Source organism: Jaculus jaculus, chromosome 13 (assembly GCF_020740685.1).
Source record: "Jaculus jaculus isolate mJacJac1 chromosome 13, mJacJac1.mat.Y.cur, whole genome shotgun sequence".
NCBI classification, from domain to species: Eukaryota; Metazoa; Chordata; class Mammalia; order Rodentia; family Dipodidae; genus Jaculus; species Jaculus jaculus.
In genome coordinates, this window is record NC_059114.1 from 18,837,033 (window position 1) to 18,857,457 (window position 20,425).

The window sequence follows — 20,425 nt, forward strand, 5'->3', positions numbered from 1 at the left end:
GGCCCCAGCTGGGCTTTGTGGAGCTGCAGCAAGGCCCTAGTTCCTCTTGTGTAGAATAAAGCAGGGGTGCTGCGGACAGAGCGTCACTCCTGAGATATGCTGAGAGTGAGGGGACAGGCTAGATCTGAGCCATCAGTGTGCAGTACTCAGATCCACAGAGGAATACGGAATATGATGAAATCAGCCGTGACAGAAGAGAGGCAAGGTGGCAGAGGAAGAAGGCAGAGACAGCTTGGGTTGTGGTCACATGTGTGCCCCCCTGCCATGGTCTCCCCAAACCTTTACATGATGCATCACACCTCTGCAGTTTTAAGATTTATAAGACTGGCTCTACTTGCAGATGGGTGCCTCCCTAACTACTATCACAGGGAAAAGATAGTGCCAGGTCATAGTTGTACCCAGCCATGGTGTCACAGGGTGAGCGGCAGACAGGAAGGGGGCTCTGAAAGGCCAGCTGGTCCACAGCAAACTCATAGGCATGGATCAAGCCCCGGTGTCTAGAAGAAGCAGAAATGAACATGGGTCAGACAGACTCTGGCTGTAAGAGATATGCACCATCCAGGCTAGCCGCCCACTGCGACAGTACATTCTTTGCGTCCACAGTATGTCGGACACACAGCTTGGGATTGAGCCGACCAAAGGAGCAGAGGGGTGTGAGGAGCAGGGGAACCTTACAGAAGATGGGCACAGTTTACAAAGGAGGGGCTCCCGCCAGGGTCTCTCCTGGATGACAGGAGCCCCGAGTCTGGGAGAGCAGTGACGTGCACAGGCCTGGGCTCTGAGATTTTCCCTGCTCTGTTAAGTTAATGGAGCACCCCCGCCCCAAATCCTCAACCCGAAGCCGGAAGTCGCTGGGAAGCTCCTCAGCAGACACTTTCCACATGCGCTGCATCATCCCAGTGCCTCCTACATTCACAACCGGACGGGGGGGCCCCAAGGGGTTCGGCTAATGACATGTTCAAATGTGGTCCAACCTGCCCACTGACCTCCTGTGAGTGGCGAAGCTGTCCAGGTCAGAGTTCCGCACCACCTTCTCGTAGGGCACGTTGGCAGTAATCAGGCTATGGCTGTTGAAGCAGACGTGGCGCACAGGATGCCTGCAGCACACAGTGTGGGGAGGCCGCTTGTAAACCAGGAGCCGAGGTCAGCGCCACACACTTGGCGCCCTCTAGGCCACACTCTCATCCAGAGATTCTGGAGGAATCTAGACTCACATGGATGGGGGTCTTGCCTTGACTCCCAAAGCTTGCATAAGCAAGGCTAGACTCTGTCACCACTTTGCAAACACATCTATTCCAAAAACACACTGTGTTTTGGACGTAAGGACAAATGCAAGACAAATCCACAGCATGGGGTGGAGACCAGCCAAGGAAAGCCACATGAGCACCCTGAGCCAGGTTCCCATCTGTGCGCTTTGGGGTGAGAGGATTTCAACTGACAGACACACTGGCAGGGTGGTAAAGTCTCCTCAAGGGACACTTCTCACTCTAGACACCTTCCCACAGCATCCGCGGTGGCCCCAGCAGGAGCCAGGGGGCAGCAGCGAGCACAGCAGCCTCCTGCTCCTGCGGGAGGAAGAGGCACCCCATATGCATGCCTCCACAGCAGACGCTACCCCCAGCACAGAGTGGGGCCGCTGGAGGGGGAGTGGGAGACCCCGCAGGCCTTCACAACAGGACAGTGGGACACAAGGGAATGAGGGAGTTGGCTGGCCGGGGCAGGGACAGATTCCTTGGCTGGAGGATGCTTCTGAGATGCTGGAGGCCTCGGCTGGCGGGGGGAGGGGGGTTCTTATTGGGCAAGCTGTTTGATGGGGTCCAAGTTGGGGCGCTGGTAGATGGGCAGGAAAGTAACCAGAACCAACACAGAGAAGGCTCAGTCAGGGTGGGTGAAATGGTGTCCTGGTGAGCACTGGATGGAAGGCACAGCCGTAAATGCTGGGGGAGGGGATGACCTTCCTTCCGTGGGCCTCCCAGAGCGGCTCACAGAGAGAACAACGTAGTCTAGAGGAGTGAGGGAGAAACCCAGGCAGGGGTGTGGAGCTGTCCTAGATAGAGCTCAGCCCTTGAACTTTCCTTAACAGTTAAGCCCTGCTAGGGGGCCCAGTGTGGGTTTCCATTGCCTTTGGCACCACCTAGTGGTAACATGGACTATCACCATGGAACTTAGGAAAGAGCCAATGGACGTGGGCCCAGGAGGAAGGAAAGGACAGGTCTGAGCAGTGTCATGCTCTGTCTGGTCTGATAAAAGCTGCCAAAGAAACTACTTTTAGTGTGCTGCACTTTGGGATGTTGTGAAGCTGCTGACTCTGCACCTGAATGAAGGCTGAGCTGCCTTGATCTGGCCCTGGTGTCAGGGGTGAGGCCTTAGCAGGTGCTGTGGTCTCCTCACTCTGGGCACCTCCACAGAGCCAGAATGCCTCTTAAAGGGGCACCAAGGTGCTGGGTAGGGCTGGAGCTCCACATCAGGCTTTCTCACTGGAGGCATGTGAGCCATTTGGGGACTCCTGGTGACTCTACTCCAGGCCAGGCCGACTTTGCTTTGAAGATTAAGAAGCAGGGCTAGAGTGATGGCTTAGTGGTTAAGGCATTAAGGTTCGATTTTCCAGGACCCACGTAAGCCAGATGCACAGGGTGGCTGGAGGCCCTGGCATGCCCATTCTCTATCTGTCTCTTTCTCTCAAATACATTAAAAAAAATTAAAAACCTGTTGACTTATTAAAAAAAAAAAAAAGATTAAGCAATGGAATTTCAAAGGGGAAAGTGGAGGGGGGGGGAAGAAGGGTATTACCATGGTATATTTTTTTATAATCATGGAAAATGTTAATAAAAATTGAGAAAATAAATTAATTAAAAAAGAAGAAAAGATTAAGAAGCAGACTCAAGTGAAAAGTTTTAACCAACTGGGCATTTGTAGAAAGGCACCCACCAACTTCTGTGCACCTACTGGCCTACACTTGGGATAATGTCCGCTCATCTCTGGACCACTTGTGTTCTATGCCACACGAGGAAAGCCCCAGCAATAGGAGGTCACAGTTCTGCACACCCTGACCCTGGAGTGGATGGGCACCAGTGCCAGCCCTTTGTCTACCTGTGGGCAGATGGGCAGCTGAGCACAACTGCACGCCTTCCACAGCACAGGAGAAGTCCCGTTCTGGCCGAGCTGGGTGCCCACCTTTCTCCATTACCTGTCAGTTAGGACAGAGGACCTCTGTAAAATGCGTGGCAACTGGATGACAACGGCCGCCCCTGTGCAGAGCCTGGATCTGCTTCTTGGGGGTGGGGTAATGTAAGGTAGCATTCATGGGGTACATGAGGCACTGTAGCCCCACTGGCCTGCACCCTTTCCAAGCCCATTTTCCCACCTGAAACCTGGCGGAGCAGCTTTTGGGAAAGCAAGAGAAGTGGGATGGTGCCCTGCCGGCTCAGGTCGGCTGGCAACCAAACCAGGAACTAGGACCCCAGCACAGCAGGGCAGCATGTTACCTGGAGTGGACCTCCCACAGCTTCTGGTTCATCCGGTAATCCCACACGGACACCAGGCCTTCCTCGCCTCCACTGACAATCTTCCAGTCATCCATCTGAACTGCAGAGACCCCCAGCTGATGGGCGGACAGCGACAGGGCGATTTTATCAGTGCGGAGGTCATGGATCCTCACCCTGGAGAAGCAAGGAGGGCACTGAGAGGGCGGCCTTGGCACAGCGCTCCTGGGCCAGCACCTCCAGTTGCACACATCTGCAATATGACAGAGAAAACCTGATCTTGTGCTCATAAATGCGTGTGATACCAGACCATGGTGAGGAAGGAAGGATTACTTAGGCCTGCTCCAGGCCCCTGAGCATCCATTCACACACTGTCAGCGTTCTCAAGGGAAATTACCTTAAGCCCAAGACTATACTTCACTTATCTATCAAGCCTGAAGACATAATGGAAAACTATCTTTTTAAAAAGCAAAAACAAAAAACCCCTAAAGCTTCACTTGAACTCTGTACATGTCTGTTGGGGGCCGCAGGTGCATGGGGGACAAGCCAACCCACCAACAAGAGCAGCTCCATGCGGACTACAAAGTACCTGCCACAAATGAGGCAGTGTGCGGACGGACACAGATGGCAAGGAAGGAGAGTTATGATTTAATACCAGAAAAGGTACATTTCAGGGCTAGATTCAGTAAGTTTATCTAAATGTATGTATATCTACGTACCTATAATCTACCTATTCCTCTCCCCCCCCCAGCCCCGTTGATAGGGCATTTATGGTGTTTTTTTTTTAAACAAAATTCAGTTCCTTTAATCACAATAATCTATTCTATTCAGGTTTTTGTTTTTGGGTTTTTTGAGGTAGGGTTTCACTCTACCACAGGCTGACCTGGAATTCACTATGTAGTCTCAGGGTTGCCTCGAACTCATGGTGATCCTCCTACCTCTGCCTCCCGAATGCTGGGGTAAAAGGCGTGCGCCACCACGCCCGGCTGGTTTACTGTTTCTTGAATTCATTTATTAAACCTAAAACTTTAGATGAGTAAGTGACTACAGAAAACTGGAACACTGAAAGAGCACATGGTGACATGGCAAGGACCAGCAGGGCTCCTTCAGGGAAGCAGGTGAGACCTGGCCAGGCATAAGCAGCGACTGCTCTTGGGGCTCCTCGAGTCCCAGCGTTCAGGAGGGCGGCAGGCTGTTATCACTGACAGTGCGAGCCCAAGCCGGTGCGGGAAACAGCAACTAAGAGCCTTGGCACCAACATCCACTGAGGCAGGAGGACTGCTGAGAGTCTGAGGCCAGCCTGGGCTACATAGTGAGATCCTGTCTCAAAAAAATGAGAGAAAGAGGGCTGGAGAGATGGCTTGGTGGTTTAGCGCTTGCCTGTGAAGCCTAAGGACCCCAGTTTAAGGCTTGATTCCCCAGGATCCACGTTAGCCAGATGCACAAGAGGGCGCATGTGTCTGGAGTTCGTTTGCAGTGGCTGGAGGCCCTGGCGTGCCCATTCCCCCTCTCTCTGCCTCTTTCTGTTTGTCACTCTCAAATAAATAAATAAAATTTTAAAAATGAGAGAAAGAAGAGAATGGCCCATAAAAGAAGATTTATATATACAAGATGAGGACACTCAATATTAACAGATTTTATTTTTACTTATTAGAGATGGGGGGGAGAATAGGCTTGCCAGGGCCTCTAGCCACTGCAAATGAACTCCAGATGCATGTGCCACCATGTACATCTGGCTTACTTGGGACTTGGAGAATCAAACCTGGGTCCTTGGGCTTCGCTAAGCCATCTCTCCAGCCCAATGACCTTCAATACTGAATTCATGGTAGCCCAGAAGCAAATTAGAGAATTTGAGAGCTTAGAGACATTATTAAGAAGAAAACACAAAAGGAACTAAGAGATGAGACAGAAGACCGAAGGAGAAATAGTGTGGGGCAAAGAAACAGATCAATGCAAACCACACATATGCAGACCAGTGAATCATCACAGTATTCATCAGAAAAAAACGTACCTCTGGAGTATCATTTTAAATCTGGGAACATACAAGAAGTCTCAAGAGCAACCTGAGGGACAAGAATTACCTATTAAGGATGATCATTAGACTGACAGGGAAAATTAGCAGCAACATTAGAGTTGTCAAGAATCTGAGTAAATGGATGGGGACGGCACAATTAAGCAGCCATCAACTGTGTGCTAGTTAAGGCAAAGACGAGACATCCGTACAGGGGAGCACAGTCACTGGGGAGAGAAGCAACCTTTACCCACCCATAGGAGCAGCCGCCAAATGTTCCACTCTGTGTGTGAACAGGCGCGTGCCGACAGAGCCTGGAGAGCCAGAATGGCTAGACCAAGGAGGGGACCATGTGGCTGAGAAGTGAGGTGCCTAACAATGTTCCCCCAGCACTCTGCGCAGGCCGCTGGACACTCCTTGAAGCTCTGGTGTGGGCATGGTGCTTCTGGACAAGAGGCAGCAGGAGGAGGAGCCAGGAGGTACACTGTCTTTTTCTACACCACCATGTTGCTTACAATCGAGTACGCACCCATGCTGAGGAGTGGCACTCCGGCCTCCGAGGTGCCAGTTGTACACAGGTGGCCTGTCAGGAACACCTACACACCTGTGCATGTGCTTCACTTCAGTTAACATGTTCACCTGCTTCTTAGCTAATGTCAAGTGCAGTAAGATGTTAAAAACCAAATGCCCACAGTCTTAGAACACAAAGGAGAGCCTGTTCGTTATTCTTGGTGAGGCCAATCAAGCAACCGGCACATATTAACAGAGGCATCCTGCTAGCAAGTGCCACTCTCTCCCTGTCCCCAGTGAGGGACCTCAGGCCAGAAAGAGGCCCAGACAGCAGAAGCATGTGTTGAAAACAAAGAGCTCTTTCTCCAGGCCTGCTGACGCCTGTCTTTAGACCTTTCCAGGATGAGAGCAGAGGCTGCTGAGCATCGAGGGAGGGATGGTGAGGGAAACTTGGTCCGGATGGGGACGCAGAATCGTTCAGCCCACACACTTTACAATGGGTGTTTGGCTAATAAGGGTCTATTTTGCTGTGGTGATTTCCATAAAGAGCTCCACTGTTGAATATCTATCTTCCATAATTTACAGTTTGGCTGTCAAGGAGACAAAGGCAAACACAAATTTGGTCCAGAAGTTCAAAGTTTGCCATCTGTTTTCCTATTGTACTTAAGATACCAGCACGGATGGTTCCAAAGAAAATAAACACATAAGTAAAAGATGCAGCACTAGTGTATTTGAAAAACAAAACCAGGAAGACAGATGTGACCTCCCTGCCCTTGGGGCGGGTGGTGGGGGGGATGCTGTTTTCTGACATCTCAGAGAAGCGTCACTCTGGCTTCTTGTCCCAGACAGAATTGCAATGCCAGAGTGCTCTGTCCACCCAAGCCATCAAATTCACATTAAGAAGCAGGTATTGGACTCGAGCACCTGACAGGGCGCAGCACCAACTTGAAATGCAGCGTGCCTGGCAGGGCCTGCAACCTCAGCCCTCAACTAGCACATCCACACTGTGAGACAGGTAGCCCAGCAAATGGGCAAGAAGACACGCCAAGGCGACTGATTCCAGGGACAAGAAGCCAATGGGAGACATGCAAATCCACATCTAGTGAGTATTTAATCAACTTCGCCCACTGAAAGAAAAATAATTGGTCCGAAAGCTGTAATTGTATTATGTTTAATATTCATGGTTGGGCTTGGAGGGCTGTTCCAACACTCTCTCTCTGCAGCTCTCTCTAATGAAAATCACACCATAGGAGGCAGCTCTAGCCCGCCAATTAAAACAAAAGACACCAGAACCTTCCAAAGACTCCAGCAGCGGAGCATCCATCTGATGGGCAGGAAAACGTGCTGGAACCGAGAGGGAGGCACGCTCTGCTTGGTCCTGTGCTAAGAGCTTGGAATAAGTTCTTATAACACTTGCAGATGGGGTGAAGGCAGCACTCACACCCTGCGTGCCTGACAGCAGGCAGCGTATACAAGCACCCCACAACTTTTGGTGTGTCAGCTCGGAGTCTCTTTAATTGGAGGTCACAGCTCAGGGCACGATTGCCATTGGTTTGGACTCAAAAGTCCTGTACGGTAATGAGGCCAAGTGTATGGTGGCAGGGCCGAAGGCTATTCAGAACACTGGGCATTAGGAAGACCTACCTTCGGCTGTATTTCTATCCAGAAAATAAAGGGGGAAAGAAAGTGTGAGGCTTTCAAACACTAGCTTTTGTTTTTCCTGTTAATGGCCTGTCAGGAAAACTTAACAAGAAATCCATATATGATCCTGTTTGACCCCAGAACCCTAGCTAGCAGGGAGGATTATGACAGAACCACACACGTCAGTCAGCAGCTTTATCTACACAGCACCGATGGTGGCCCTGGGAGGACAACTTGTTCTAAACAGCAAATGGAAAAATCTGCATCTTCAGGTAGACCTGACTGGTTTCATTCAACTGGGCTGAGCTTAGGGTTGTTTTTAAACAGCAGCTCTGAGGTTTAGAGTTCTCTGCTCACAGGTCATAAATCAATATGGCCAAGAGAGGCAAGTCCCCTGCACTGGTCCCTGAACCTTCTTGGCCCTGTTTCCTGAGGAGGCAGGCAGCCTTAGGTGGTCCTGAGGGACACTGCTCAGCCTCAGCTCTGCGACCATGACAAGCCAGGGGGCACGCTGCCTGAGGACAGTCGTCACCACGTACATGACCCCCAAGCAGAACACTCCCAATGCCCCGTTGGACCTTTCAGTGGGTGTTGGAAATTTAACCATATGAGTATCTCATGTATCCATCCCTCACACAGAGACTACAGCGTGAGTACTGTGTGCACGGTTGTGTGCAGTATGCATGCTGCACTGTGTGGCATATACGAGTGCACGTGCAGAGCCCAGGGAGAACACTGGATGTCTTCCTGTGTTGTTTTGAGACAGTCTCTCAGTAAACCCACAGCTGCCATTTCAGTCAGGCTGGCTGACCAGTGAGCCCCAGTGATTCTCCTGTCTCCACTCCCCACAGGATTGGGGTTGGGGTTACAGGTGTGTGTGGCCATGCCCAGTTGATCACGTGGATGTTGGGGACTGAACTCTGGGTGAACCAGGCCCTCTAGTGTCCTCATGCTTGTGCTGCAAGTGTTCTCACCGCTAAGCCATCTCCTAGCCTCACATGTGATGTTCCGCCATGTTTTCTTGTGGATCAGGGACCTCACTGTATGTGCAGGATGTCCTGACACTTGCACCTCAGCCTACCGAGAGGTACATGACCTCATTCGGTCTCAGCACAGTCTGTTTGCCTTCACCTACAGCGACACTGGGCAGCACAGCTGACAGGTGCGAGCGCACCACCCTTCTTAGTACAGCGTGAGGAAAGATGTACATAACCCAGGCAGTGTGGCAGAGGCACCACACACACCAGCGGAGTGGAAGCAAGAATCAAGATGGCGATCAATTTTAAGAACGGCTCTAAAATCTCTCAGCAGAGGAAGCACTGGCACTGGGACAGCTGCGTGCGCACACACAGAAGCTGAAGCTCAAAGCTGCCCATGTCACAGCATGTCCAAGACAAGCTCATAACGGGCCACACACCAAAGTGACAGCTTACACTACAGAATGGCTTCTTACATGCAGAAGAACAGCACAAGCGCCAGAGAACAAGCAGGCATGTCAAAATGTGGATCATCCATACAATGAGATATTATTTGGCTGTAGGAAAGAATGGTGTGCTGATACAGTCTGGAACACACACTGACCTTGAAAACATTAGGCTAAGAGGCCGAAACAAGTCACAAAGGTCATGTAACATCCAGAACCGGTAAATACAAGCTGAGAGAAAGTAGATTAGAGATTGCTCCGAGCTAAAAGTTTTGGGGGAATTGGCAATGCCAGTTCCAAGTGCAGGGATTCTGCTTGTGGGGGGGTACTACAATTAAGTGGCAGTGATGGCTGAATAGCCCACTAACAATACTTGATTGTGCAAATTAAATGGCTGGATGACACAGTATGTGAATTCTAGCTGCTGGATAAACAATCGACTTGGGACTAGCGGAGTGGGTGATGAGACTGGTTCATTAATCACAGCTGCCCTGAGAGCTACTCTTACTCTGATTCTCCCAAGCACAGCATTGGGCCACTGCTGCGTTCTAGATCCCGGATGTCACTGTTGAGGGTGAGGGGCTGTGGGTGAGAAGACCAAGAGCCGCAGAAGCAGAGGGACCTCACTGAATACAGCCCTATACTCTGCCAAGTATGGTGTTTACTCACATCCCAGACAAGACAGTGGGGTTCTGGTTCCAGCCTCTGTGGCCTCATTCTGATGGCCAGCACAACCCCAGATGAAATACTCCGGAGACACTGACTCAGAGGGACTGTGGGGGAGTGTGCTGGAGAAGCCTGCCCTGCCCATCTCCCCAGCCCTGCCCTGAGGAGCTCCAACAGCAGAACTGTCGGATGGAAGTTGAAAATTCCACAGAAACACCATCTTTCCTATCCTCAGAGGACCAATGAGAAGGCATGAGCACTTCAAGGCGGGGGTATGGGAATCTCGGGGGAGGGGCCTCTTGTTTGCGTGCACGGTCCCCTGCCACAATACTGTATGGTGGTATTGAGTGCAAGCACCATGAAAACCTGTCTTCAGGCCACAGGACCAGGGAAAGGACCACTCTGTCACCTGAGGGCCAGAGGGTTAAGGATTAAGGGACCTGCTAGCATTGTTAGCGAGCACAGACTCCAGGCTCACTCCTGAGCATGCAAGACAGACCCAAGAGGTTCCCTGAAGGCTCAAGGCTTGTGAATGAACTTCACTAGGATGGAATCATCCCTCACTGCCCTTTCTTCCTGGTCTGGCAAGAAAAGACACATGTCTTTAGAAATGCTCACCCTGAAGTCACTGCGACCCCACTTTCCTCCACCTCGCCTTCCAGGCCCTTCTCTCTCAGCAAGGAAAAGCATCACCCACCACCCTCCACACTTCTCCCCAGCACTGTGTTGAGCCCGTGGTTTCTGCCAAGGCTAACGGGCCAGGTGTTTTTTTTACTTACCTTTCTACTGAAGCCTACCCCCTACCACAGAAAACTCCTCATAAAATCCCAGGCATGTCTGCTACCCACTCGAGCTGCTCTCCTTAATGAAAACCCATATTTGTTATAGTTAAGGGTTCTTTTCAGTCCCAAGTTATTGATAAAGTACTCAGAGCATGCAGCAGAATTTAGGTTGACAGCAACGTTGGCGGTTCCGGGGCTCCCAGCACTGCATCAGTCGTTAAGTGGCAGACAGGGACATAGACCTCCTAACTCTGCTGACCACTTACAGACCCCTTATTCCTTTAGACACACATACAAGCTATATAGTGAGCTCTCATGGTAGTTTTGCTTTGGGGGAAAAGATAAGATTTCTTTCTGCTATCTTTAACAATCTCCATACCTCAGCCCTTCCTTTTTCCAGATGCATGATTTCTATTTAAACAAAATCAAAACAGGGCTGGAAAGATGGCTCAGCAGTTAAAGGCACTTGCTTGCAAAGTTTCAGTTCCTTGGGACTCACGTAAAGCCAGACATACAAAGTAGCACATGCCTCTGGAGTCTGTTTGCAGTGGCAAGAGGCCCTGTGTGCCCGTACATACTTTAACTCACTCTCTCATTCTCTATCAAATGAATAAATAAAAATATTTTTAAAATAAACTAAAATATGTATTTCTTTTATTTATTTATTTTTATTTTTTGAGGTAGGGTCTAGCCCAGGTAGACCTAGAATTTACTATATAGTTTTTCAGGTTACCTCAAGCTCACATGATCCTCTTACCTCAGCTTTCCCAGTGATGGGGTTAAAGGGGGTGCCACCATGCCCAGCTTCAAAACACATTTTAAGCCCCATTTCAAGAGCCATGTTGCAGACCCTAGTGTTTTGAGTCACAATGAGTCACCCTGCTAGAGGATCAGTGGTCACCAGCCCAGCACTAGTCCTGACAGAATGGCACCCATCCCCAATCCCAGTCACGAGTTTGTTCTTTTCTCCCTAGGAGACAAGATGGACTCAACAAAGTCAACTTTGGGTTTCATGCTCACTAGAGGGGCCCTCTGCACTGGGCATGCGCCACCTCTCCTGGCCATGGGTGTATAATGAGGCAACGCTGCTCTCAACTTTACTAAGCGTCCTAACAACAAGCTCAAGGTAAAGGACATTAGGTCGCAGTGGTGACATTCTGGCTTAGATGCTTTCCCAGAGCCAAGCTATGAAGACAGCACAGGACACTTCTCTGGAATGTCATTCTGTTTCCCATGAGTCTCTGTAAGGAGCACCTAAACGCTCACGCTGCAAGCGCACTCTGGGCGGAACCTGCAGCCCGAAGCCTGACCACTGGGAGATACTGTAAGCCTCTATATTTGCCCTCCCTGAAAACAAGCAGCTGAGAGGACCCTGTGTGGAGATCCCATCAGCTAAGCTTGGAGCAAGCAGATGTATTTCACTGACTGTGCTGTGCTGTGCTGTGCTGTGCATGCAAGTCACTCACCAAGCCTGGGTGTAAGAGCTAGACTGCCTGGATACACTGAGCTCAGGGCTCCACTGGCACACACGTCATTTTAGGAGGCTTGACAAAGAAGAACCATGTACTTTTTTCCTCAGCAAATGTACTCACATTATCTTTTGTTCTGCATGGGAGTGGGGAGCTAGCAAGGTGAAGTTCAGGAACTGAGTATTTGATAAACTCTCTCTTTGCAAGCTGCTACCCTGGTGAGACAGAGTTCTGGGACTTGGCATGAAGCAGTGCCCACCTCACGAGCTGATACCCACCACCAAGCAGCCCGGCACCTGCAGCCCAGGGCTGTGCCCAAGGGAGAATGCCAAAAGCCCTGGCCTCTAGCCAGCCTACCTCTCTTCAGGGCAATGGATCAGACACTACAGATAACAAGCCAAAAAAAGCAGAGAGAAAAGGAGAAGACAAGACAAGGGGAGAGGAGATGGTAGGGGGAGGGAATCTAAAATTTGGATTCAGAGTGTCTTTTCAAACACTCTAATCCTGGAGTGCCTGTGGCTGGCAGTGGATCCTGTCCCAGGAAAGCCCAACTCCCTCGCCAGTGCATTCGAGAGAAGGCAGCTAATCAGCTAAATAGAAACTGGAAGCCGTTCCCATCAAGGCTCTCCTGTCACCGGAGGGACAGCAGTGTTCTGAAACACACTCTTGACATCATTTGGCAGGAAATCCGTATTTTGTTGAACACAGTTCATCCCTTAGGTTATTGTTTTCAATATTAGAAAGTGAGCTTTTAAATGCCAAACAAATTTTGCAGCGGGGGACAAAAGATATTCCAAGTGGTCTCACTGGACCTTCTACCAACTGTGCCTACCAAATGGCTGAAAAGAAAACTGCCCCGTGGTGCTTCAGAAATGAAGCAGGGGCAGAGGCAGGCCCAACTATTACCTAATGCGAGGCCGTGCTTCCAAGTTCAGAGGGCCAGCAGCTGAGCCTGGGTGGCAAAGCTGAGGCATGAAATGCTCCAGGCCGGGACCCATCAAATGATGCCTTTTCAGCTCAGACCTACCTTCTGTCCATGTTGCCACTGACCATGAGGTTGGGAGGGCTGTCCCGGAGGTTGACGCAGGTGAAGTCACCAAGGGCGCTCCCCAGTTTTGAGAGGCAGCGCTCTGCTTCCAGGCTGTACACCAGGACCTGGGCAAGGAAGGAAGCAGGCAGATGCTGAGCCCCTCACACCAGAGCTCCACCCAACCACCCGCATCACCATCAGAGGTGAGCACTGTGCTGAGGTGCTCCACTGCTTAGTCACCTGGACACCGCCAGGCCACTGGCAGTAGCTGGATATGGCCATTAGAGGGACAGAAGTCCAGAAGTCCTCCAGAGAGGAAAACCACAATGCCCCTCCAGCCAAGGCACAAACAAAAGCACAGGACACACAGGAAAAGGCAGACGGGCCACCCCAGAATCTTACGCACCCGTGTGCTAGGCGAGCACTTTGTCAAAGAGCAACACGGAACTTAACACAGCACAGATACCCAACTTTCTTCTTCTTAGTCAGTAGTCTTCTTTAGTACTTGAGACAGGGCCTCATGGAGATCAAGATGGCCTCAAACTTACTATGGAGCCACGGATGATCCTGAACTGATCCTCCTGCCTCCACCTCCCAAGAATGGGGGTGACAGGTGTGTGCCTCCACCACAAGAATGGGGGTGACAGGTGTGTGCCACCACCACAAGAATGGGGGTGACAGGTGTGTGCCTCCACCACAAGAATGGGGGTGACAGGTGTGTGCCACCACCACAAGAATGGGGGTGACAGGTGTGTGCCTCCACCACAAGAATGGGGGTGACAGGTGTGTGTCTCCACCACAAGAATGGGGGTGACAGGTGTGTGCCTCCACCACAAGAATGGGGGTGACAGGTGTGTGCCACCACCACAAGAATGGGGGTGACAGGTGTGTGCCTCCACCACAAGGTTTACAGATGCTTAACTTTCTGGCAGAAAAGGGAGAACAGAAAGCAAGGCTCACTGCCTGCTTCTGATCTTGGATGTGTAACCACACTAACAAAGGCTGAGGGAACTAGGGGTGACGCAATGCAGGCTCTCTTCCGTGCTCACTCCACAGCAGGCCAGAGACTGAGCAGTAAAAGTATCCAGGAGGAGAAGCTTGCACGGCTAACCTGTGCGTGTATCCATTGCAGTCAACTGTATTTATTATTACTAGTACTAGTAAAATTATTATCATTATTATTTGTTTTCAAGCAGAGGGAGAAGGGAAGGAGAATGGGCACTCCAGGACCTCTAGCTGCTACAAACAAACTTCAGATGCATGTGCCACATGCATTTGGCTTTACATGGGTACAACTCCCCAAGCTGAACAGGGGTCATTAGGGTTTGCAGGCAAGCACCTTAGCCACTGAGCCATCTCTCCAGCACCCCCCCTCTTTTTTTTTTCCTGAGGTAGGGGGTCTCACTCTAGCTCAGGCTGACCTGGAATTCACTATGTAGTCCCAGGGTGGCCCTGAACTCTTGGCGATCCTCTTACCTCTGCCTCCTGAGTGCTGGGATTAAAGGCGTGTGCCACCACACCCAGCTTATTTTAAAAATATTTTTATTTATTAGAAAGAGGTAGATAGTGAGAATGGGTGCTCCAGGGCCTCTAGCCACTGAAAATAAACTCCAGATGCATGCACCACCTTGTGCATCAGGCTTATGTGGGTACTAGGGAATCAAATTTGGGTCCTTTGGCTTCGCAGGCAAGGGTCTTAACTGCTAAGCCATCTCGCCAGCTCCCTTAATTGGGTTTTTAAAGCAAGGTCTCACTCTAGTCCAGGCTGAACTATAGCCCCAGGCTAGCGTCAAACTCAGCAATCCTTTTACCTCTTAAGTGCTGAGATTAAAGGCATTTTCCACTATGCCTGGCAAAGTGACTTGCATGAATTGTAGATCCACACATGTGCTCTTCACCTATTCTCCCCACCTAATACAGGGGAGCTCCATTAGGTAAGGTAAAAAGGTACCTTTGAGGGCTGGGAAGAGAGCACAGTTAGTAAAGTGCCTGCCTTACAAGCGTAAGGACCTGAGTTTTATCCCTAGTATTCTTGTAAAAATACTGGATGTGGTGGTACACATCTACATTCCCAGCACTGGAGAGAAAGAAACAAGATTCCGGGGGCTCACTGCACAACCAGTCCAGCCTAGTTGGCAATTTCAGGTCAGTGAAGAGGTCTTGTCTCAAAAAAGGTGTGTGATGACACCCAAGGCTGTCTTCTGGCCTTCACAGTGTGTACACACACACACACACACACACACACACACACACACACACACACCCCTTTGGGTGTCCCCATTGTGCTTCCTCTCCAGCAAGAGCAGAGATAATGGCTGATTCATACAGAACCTGCCCTCAGATTTTTACTAAAAAATCGACTAGTAGATTTCAACTCAATTAACATGACATATTGGCTATGGATCATGATAGTAGGTAGTCCTTACCCCCAAATTTATAGTTCAAAAACCTCTTTACTACACACATATTCCAACTTTTGCTGGTCATGTGGTAAATACTTTTAAGTTAATTAATAAACTCAGAGGTTTTAACATTAATACACATATTTTGTGTTTGTGCTTTGTATGTACATGTATGTGTACAAATGTATGTGCTCCGTGTACAACCCATACAGAGGCAAGAGGAGAATACTGAGTGGCCTCTTCTATCCTTGAGACAGAGTATGTCACTGAACCTAAACCTCACACCATTTTTCTAGTAGCCTGGTTGACCAGCAAGCCCTGGCAATCCTGTGTGTACCCTCCTCAGCACTGTGGTTACAGGCATGTCCAGCCACACCTGGCTTTTTTTTTTTTTTTTGTCCCCAGGGCTTGAATATGGGTCCTCATGCTTACACAGCAAGCATTCTTGCCCACTAAGTCACCTCCCTAGTCCTTATTTTGAAGACAGATTCTGTTCGGCCCTCCTGTGGAAACTGTGTGCATATCTTTTTCTCAGTAGCCTATGCATCTGTCACATATTAGTGTAGACTCTTGTATTGGTGTTGAGAAATGAGTAGCTAACTAAACCATCTACACTTTGACAACCATCACTTTTTTTTTTTTTAAAGATTTACTTTATTTATTTATTAGAGAGAGGGAGAGAAAGAGAGAGAAAGAATGGGCACACCAGGGACTCTAGCCACTACAAAGTCCAAATGTATGCACCACCATGTGCATCTGGCTTACGTGGGACCTGGAGAATCAAACCTGGGTCCTTAGGCTTTGCAGGTATGTGCTTTAACTGCTAAGGCATCTCTCCAGCCCAACAACCATCACTCTTAAGGTCAGCACACATTTTTACCAAGTGAGTCTTTGAAAATTTCTGATATGCAAAACTTCACCATAATACTGATTAGTTACTGCTATCAACATCTGTAAAGAATTTAGGAATTCAAAATGCCTCCCTGATCCATGAGGGCTGGAGAAAAGCAGCTAAGGGGCAGTTCAACAACTTGGGTGATAACAGCGTGGTTCTAACAGAAAGAGTCAAGCTCCCATCTTCAGCAAAGAACCTAAGAACTATAAAAGCAGTTCCTCAAAGAAGTAGTAAAACCAGCAGCTGATGGTATATTACAAAACAATCCATGACTTCTTCAGAGATGAGACTCTGAATGTCCCCACCACAAAGAAACACACAGATGGGACTGCAGAGATGGCTGAGCGGTAATGGCACTTGCTTAAGGAGCCAGGTTTGATTCCCCAGTACCCACCACTTAAGCCAGATGCACAAGAGGGCACATGTGTCTGGAGATTTTTTGGAGTGGTTGGAGGCCCTGATGTGCCCATTCTCTCTCTCTCTGCCTCTCTCTGAAATAAATAAAACATTTAAAACAACTTACAAAGAGTGACCCTGTTGAAAAGAAGGTGGCAGGACAGGCTGGAGAGATGGCTTAGCGGTTAAGGCACTTGCCTGCAAAGCTAAAGAACCCAGATTAAATTTTCCAGCACCCATGTAAGCCAGAGGGGGCTCATGCATTTGCTGGAGGCCCTGGTGTGCCCATTCTCATTCTCTCTCTCACTGATAAGAAAAAAAAAAAAGAAGGTGGCAGGAGATCAGAAACTCCCATTAAAAAAACAAAAACAAACAAACAAACAAAATTCCACAGAGGACCAGGCGTGGTGGCACACACCTTTAATCCCAGCACTCAGGAGGCAGAAGTAGAGGATCCCATGTGAATTCAAGGCCACCCTGAGACTACATAGTGAATTCCAGGTCAGTGGGCTAGGGCAAAACCATACTTGGAAAAACCAAAGAAACAGATATGCCATCGTCCTATCTGATTGTCACACACGTGCTGTCACACGTGCAGAAATGCTTCCCTCTGTGCCCACAGATATGTACCACTACTAGACAAGAATTTAAAGATTTGCTAATTTTTAAAAAGTAAGAGATGAAACCTCACTATCACCATAAAGCTTTTCAACAATTTGGACTCAATCTTCTGTTTTTAAAATATGCAAACATTGTAACAGGAAGGTAAGCCTCCTATCGGTAAAATGTCCATGGGAATGAAATCTGATGCTGAGCCAGTATGTCTTCACTTTTTTTTCCTAGAAGTTCTTTTTTGACAAGTGGATAAATCATCTCTGAGTGATATTGGGAGATCTAATCCCCCACCAAAAGACTGCAAATTCATCATAAAGACATCGAAGTCAGCAGTCAAGAGTCAAGTATTCCTAAAATGTTCAATAATTCAGTGGATCAGAACTATCCAAAGAGAACCTTTACCATGGTGTTTAGTTAAAGACCACAGAGATTAGAAAACACATTACCGTCTCCAACGCGGGTCTCCCACGTTACAAGTCCCTTAACGACCTTTACCATGGCTCCCTGCCTCCTGTACTCTCTCTCTTTTAATAAGGTTGAGCAAATGGGACTTCATTTTATCTGATTGCCACAGACTAGCGAGATTAATTATTCATGCTCACCCTCTCCCTCTTGTTAAGACCATGCATTAGACTAATTTTTCGCTTTATTGCCCTAGCTGGGTGAGTCTTAACCCACGACCACTTGACTCATTCTCAGAGGTGCTCAGATATGCTGGGGAAGGGAGGCCTCTCCGCCCCCACCGCTGCAAGGTGGGAGAGGACATGCACACTAATGTGACTGCCCAGTCAATAAGCAGCAAGTGCACGCTGTGGGATTTAGACAGCTGCCGCAGAGCAGGCTGGTGCGGGCGCTGGCGCTGGTACTGGGTGTCTCTTGAAGAATTAGCCCTGGGCTGGGTGTGGTGGTGCACGCCTTTAATCCTAGCACTTAGGAGGATGAGGTGGGAGGAGAGCTGTGAGATCGAGGTCGCCCAGAGCCTACATAGTGAATTCCAGTCAGCCTGGACTAGAGTAAAACAACAACAAACCCTTCTCCCTAGCAGCACACACAACGCACACACAACGCGGTGCACAGGGACCAGCACAGAAGACGCAGCGTGCCCTCACAAGTCGTGGAGTGGCCCTCCTTCTCTGTCTGTCTTCCAGGTAGACCTAGAAGGGTTGTGTGGACAGAAGCAATGTCCTTATCAGGGACTTCTCCATTTCTATTGTTTTTCCTTGTAGACTTTATTTTATATTTTAACTTATTTGAGTGAGAGAAAGAGGCAGAAAAAGAGAACAGGCACACCAGGGCCTTCAGGTGCTGCAAACAAACTTCAGACGCACATGTACAGCATTGTGGGCTTGCGTCACTATGCATCTAGCTTACATGGGACCTAGAGATTTGAACATGAGTTCTTAGGCTTTGCAGGCAAGTGCCTTAACCACTACGACATCTCTCCAGCCCTTAAATTATTATTATTATTTTTGTTTTTCAAGGTAGGGCCTCACTCTAGCACAGGTTGACCTGGAATCCAGTATGTAATCTCAGGGTGGCCTTGAACTCACAGCAATCCTCCTATCTCTGTTTCGTAAGTGCTTGGACTAAAAGGTGTGTGCCACTATACCTGGCTCATTAAATTATTTTTGATAAATCCTTGCCTTCTGAACTTCCAAATTTTCAATTATTCTACCTCTAAAATTAAATTTTTTCTGATTTCAACTTCTAAACAATTGTTGCAACAATTCTTACACATCAGAGTCACCTAATAAAAGAATGTGGCGGCCCACACTGCACACCCATCTCTTAAGAATCAACCAGCAGTCTATGCAGGAAGGAATGTATGTACATATGTGAAAAGACAGACGGGCTGGAGAGATACCTTAGTGGTTAAGGCGCTTGCTTGCAAAGTCTAGTGACCCAGGTTCAATTCCCCAGTACCCATGTAAGCCAGATGCACATGGTGGCACTTGCATCTGGAGTTCGTTTGCACTGTCTAGAGGCCCTGGTGTACCCATTCTCTCTGTCTCAAATAAATAAATAAATAAATAAGAAATATTAAAAAAATAATTAACCATTTTTATCAGTCCAGTGTATCCATTTTAGACTTGTGAATGTGGTAAATGTCCATCTGTGGGTTTTTTTTTTGAGGCAAGTCCAATAGACTGGATTTTATTTTAAAGATTTTTATTTTTGTTTATTTGACAGAGAAAGAGGGGGAAAGAGAGAGAGAATGAATGGCCAGCCATGTGTGAACTCCAGACGCGTGTGCCCCCTTGTGCATCTGGCTAACGTGAGTCCTGTGGAATAGAACCTGGGTCCTTTGGCTTTGCAGGCAAACATCTTAACCGTTAAGCCATCCCTCCAGCCCGACTGGATTTTATTTTTATGTGAAAGACCAAAAGACAGAGACAGGGGGAGGGAGAGAATTGGCATGCCAAGGCCTCCAGCCACTGCAACCAAACTCCAGATGCTTTTATGTACGTGCAACCTTGCACACTTGTGTCACTTTGTGTGTCTGGCTTGTGTGGGACCTGGAAAGTTGAACCTGGGTCCTTAGCCTTTGCAGGCACACACCATAGCTGCTAAGCCATTTCTCTAGCCCGTCTGTCTTTCCACATATGTGCGCACTTCCTGAGTGGACTACTGCCTATAACGCAGCTTGTTCTTCTGACCGGCTACTGGACTGTGTGTGCACATATGATCCCACGCTGATGGAAATCTGACTTGCCTAATTTTCTAGATGAAACAAATAATGTAATTCAATTCATTCAGCAGCTGAGTGACAAATATTGATCTATCCTCTTCCGTGTGGCAGGCATGGGAGTGAACACGAATGGCCGACTACCTGCTGCCGGCTACAAGAGTTGCCAGCAGTCCCACTCTTCCATGGGGCAGGGGCATCTTACCATAGCTGAGTCTCAAGTGCTAGGGCCAGGCACACAGTCCAGAGGGAGGCACCACAGGCCCACTGTCTGGATGGGTAGCCTTGCTTTTCCACAAGTGGTCAGAACTGTTTCAGGGCCCAGATGTTGTGGTTTTCCAGCCAAACCTTGATGGAAAGGGCTAGAAAATGGGCTACTGTCTTGTAGTGGGATAAGCCCAGAGCAGGCCACTTTCT

The 20,425-nt window shown here is 49.0% G+C and overlaps 1 protein-coding gene across 1 annotated transcript in view; it reads right to left on the reverse strand.

Moving 5' to 3' along the window:
* Window positions 1–302: 302 nt before the first annotated feature.
* Fbxw8 (F-box and WD repeat domain containing 8) overlaps window positions 303–20,425 on the reverse strand; it is a 120,975-nt gene continuing 100,852 nt past the window's right edge. Inside the window, exons 8-11 of the mRNA XM_045132304.1 lie at window positions 13,012–13,139; window positions 3,486–3,659; window positions 987–1,097; window positions 303–497 (exon numbers count right to left, since the gene is read on the reverse strand). Of these exons, the coding sequence (XP_044988239.1) occupies window positions 353–497; window positions 987–1,097; window positions 3,486–3,659; window positions 13,012–13,139 (558 nt within the window). The 3' untranslated portion in view covers window positions 303–352. The remainder of the gene's footprint in view (window positions 498–986; window positions 1,098–3,485; window positions 3,660–13,011; window positions 13,140–20,425) is intronic.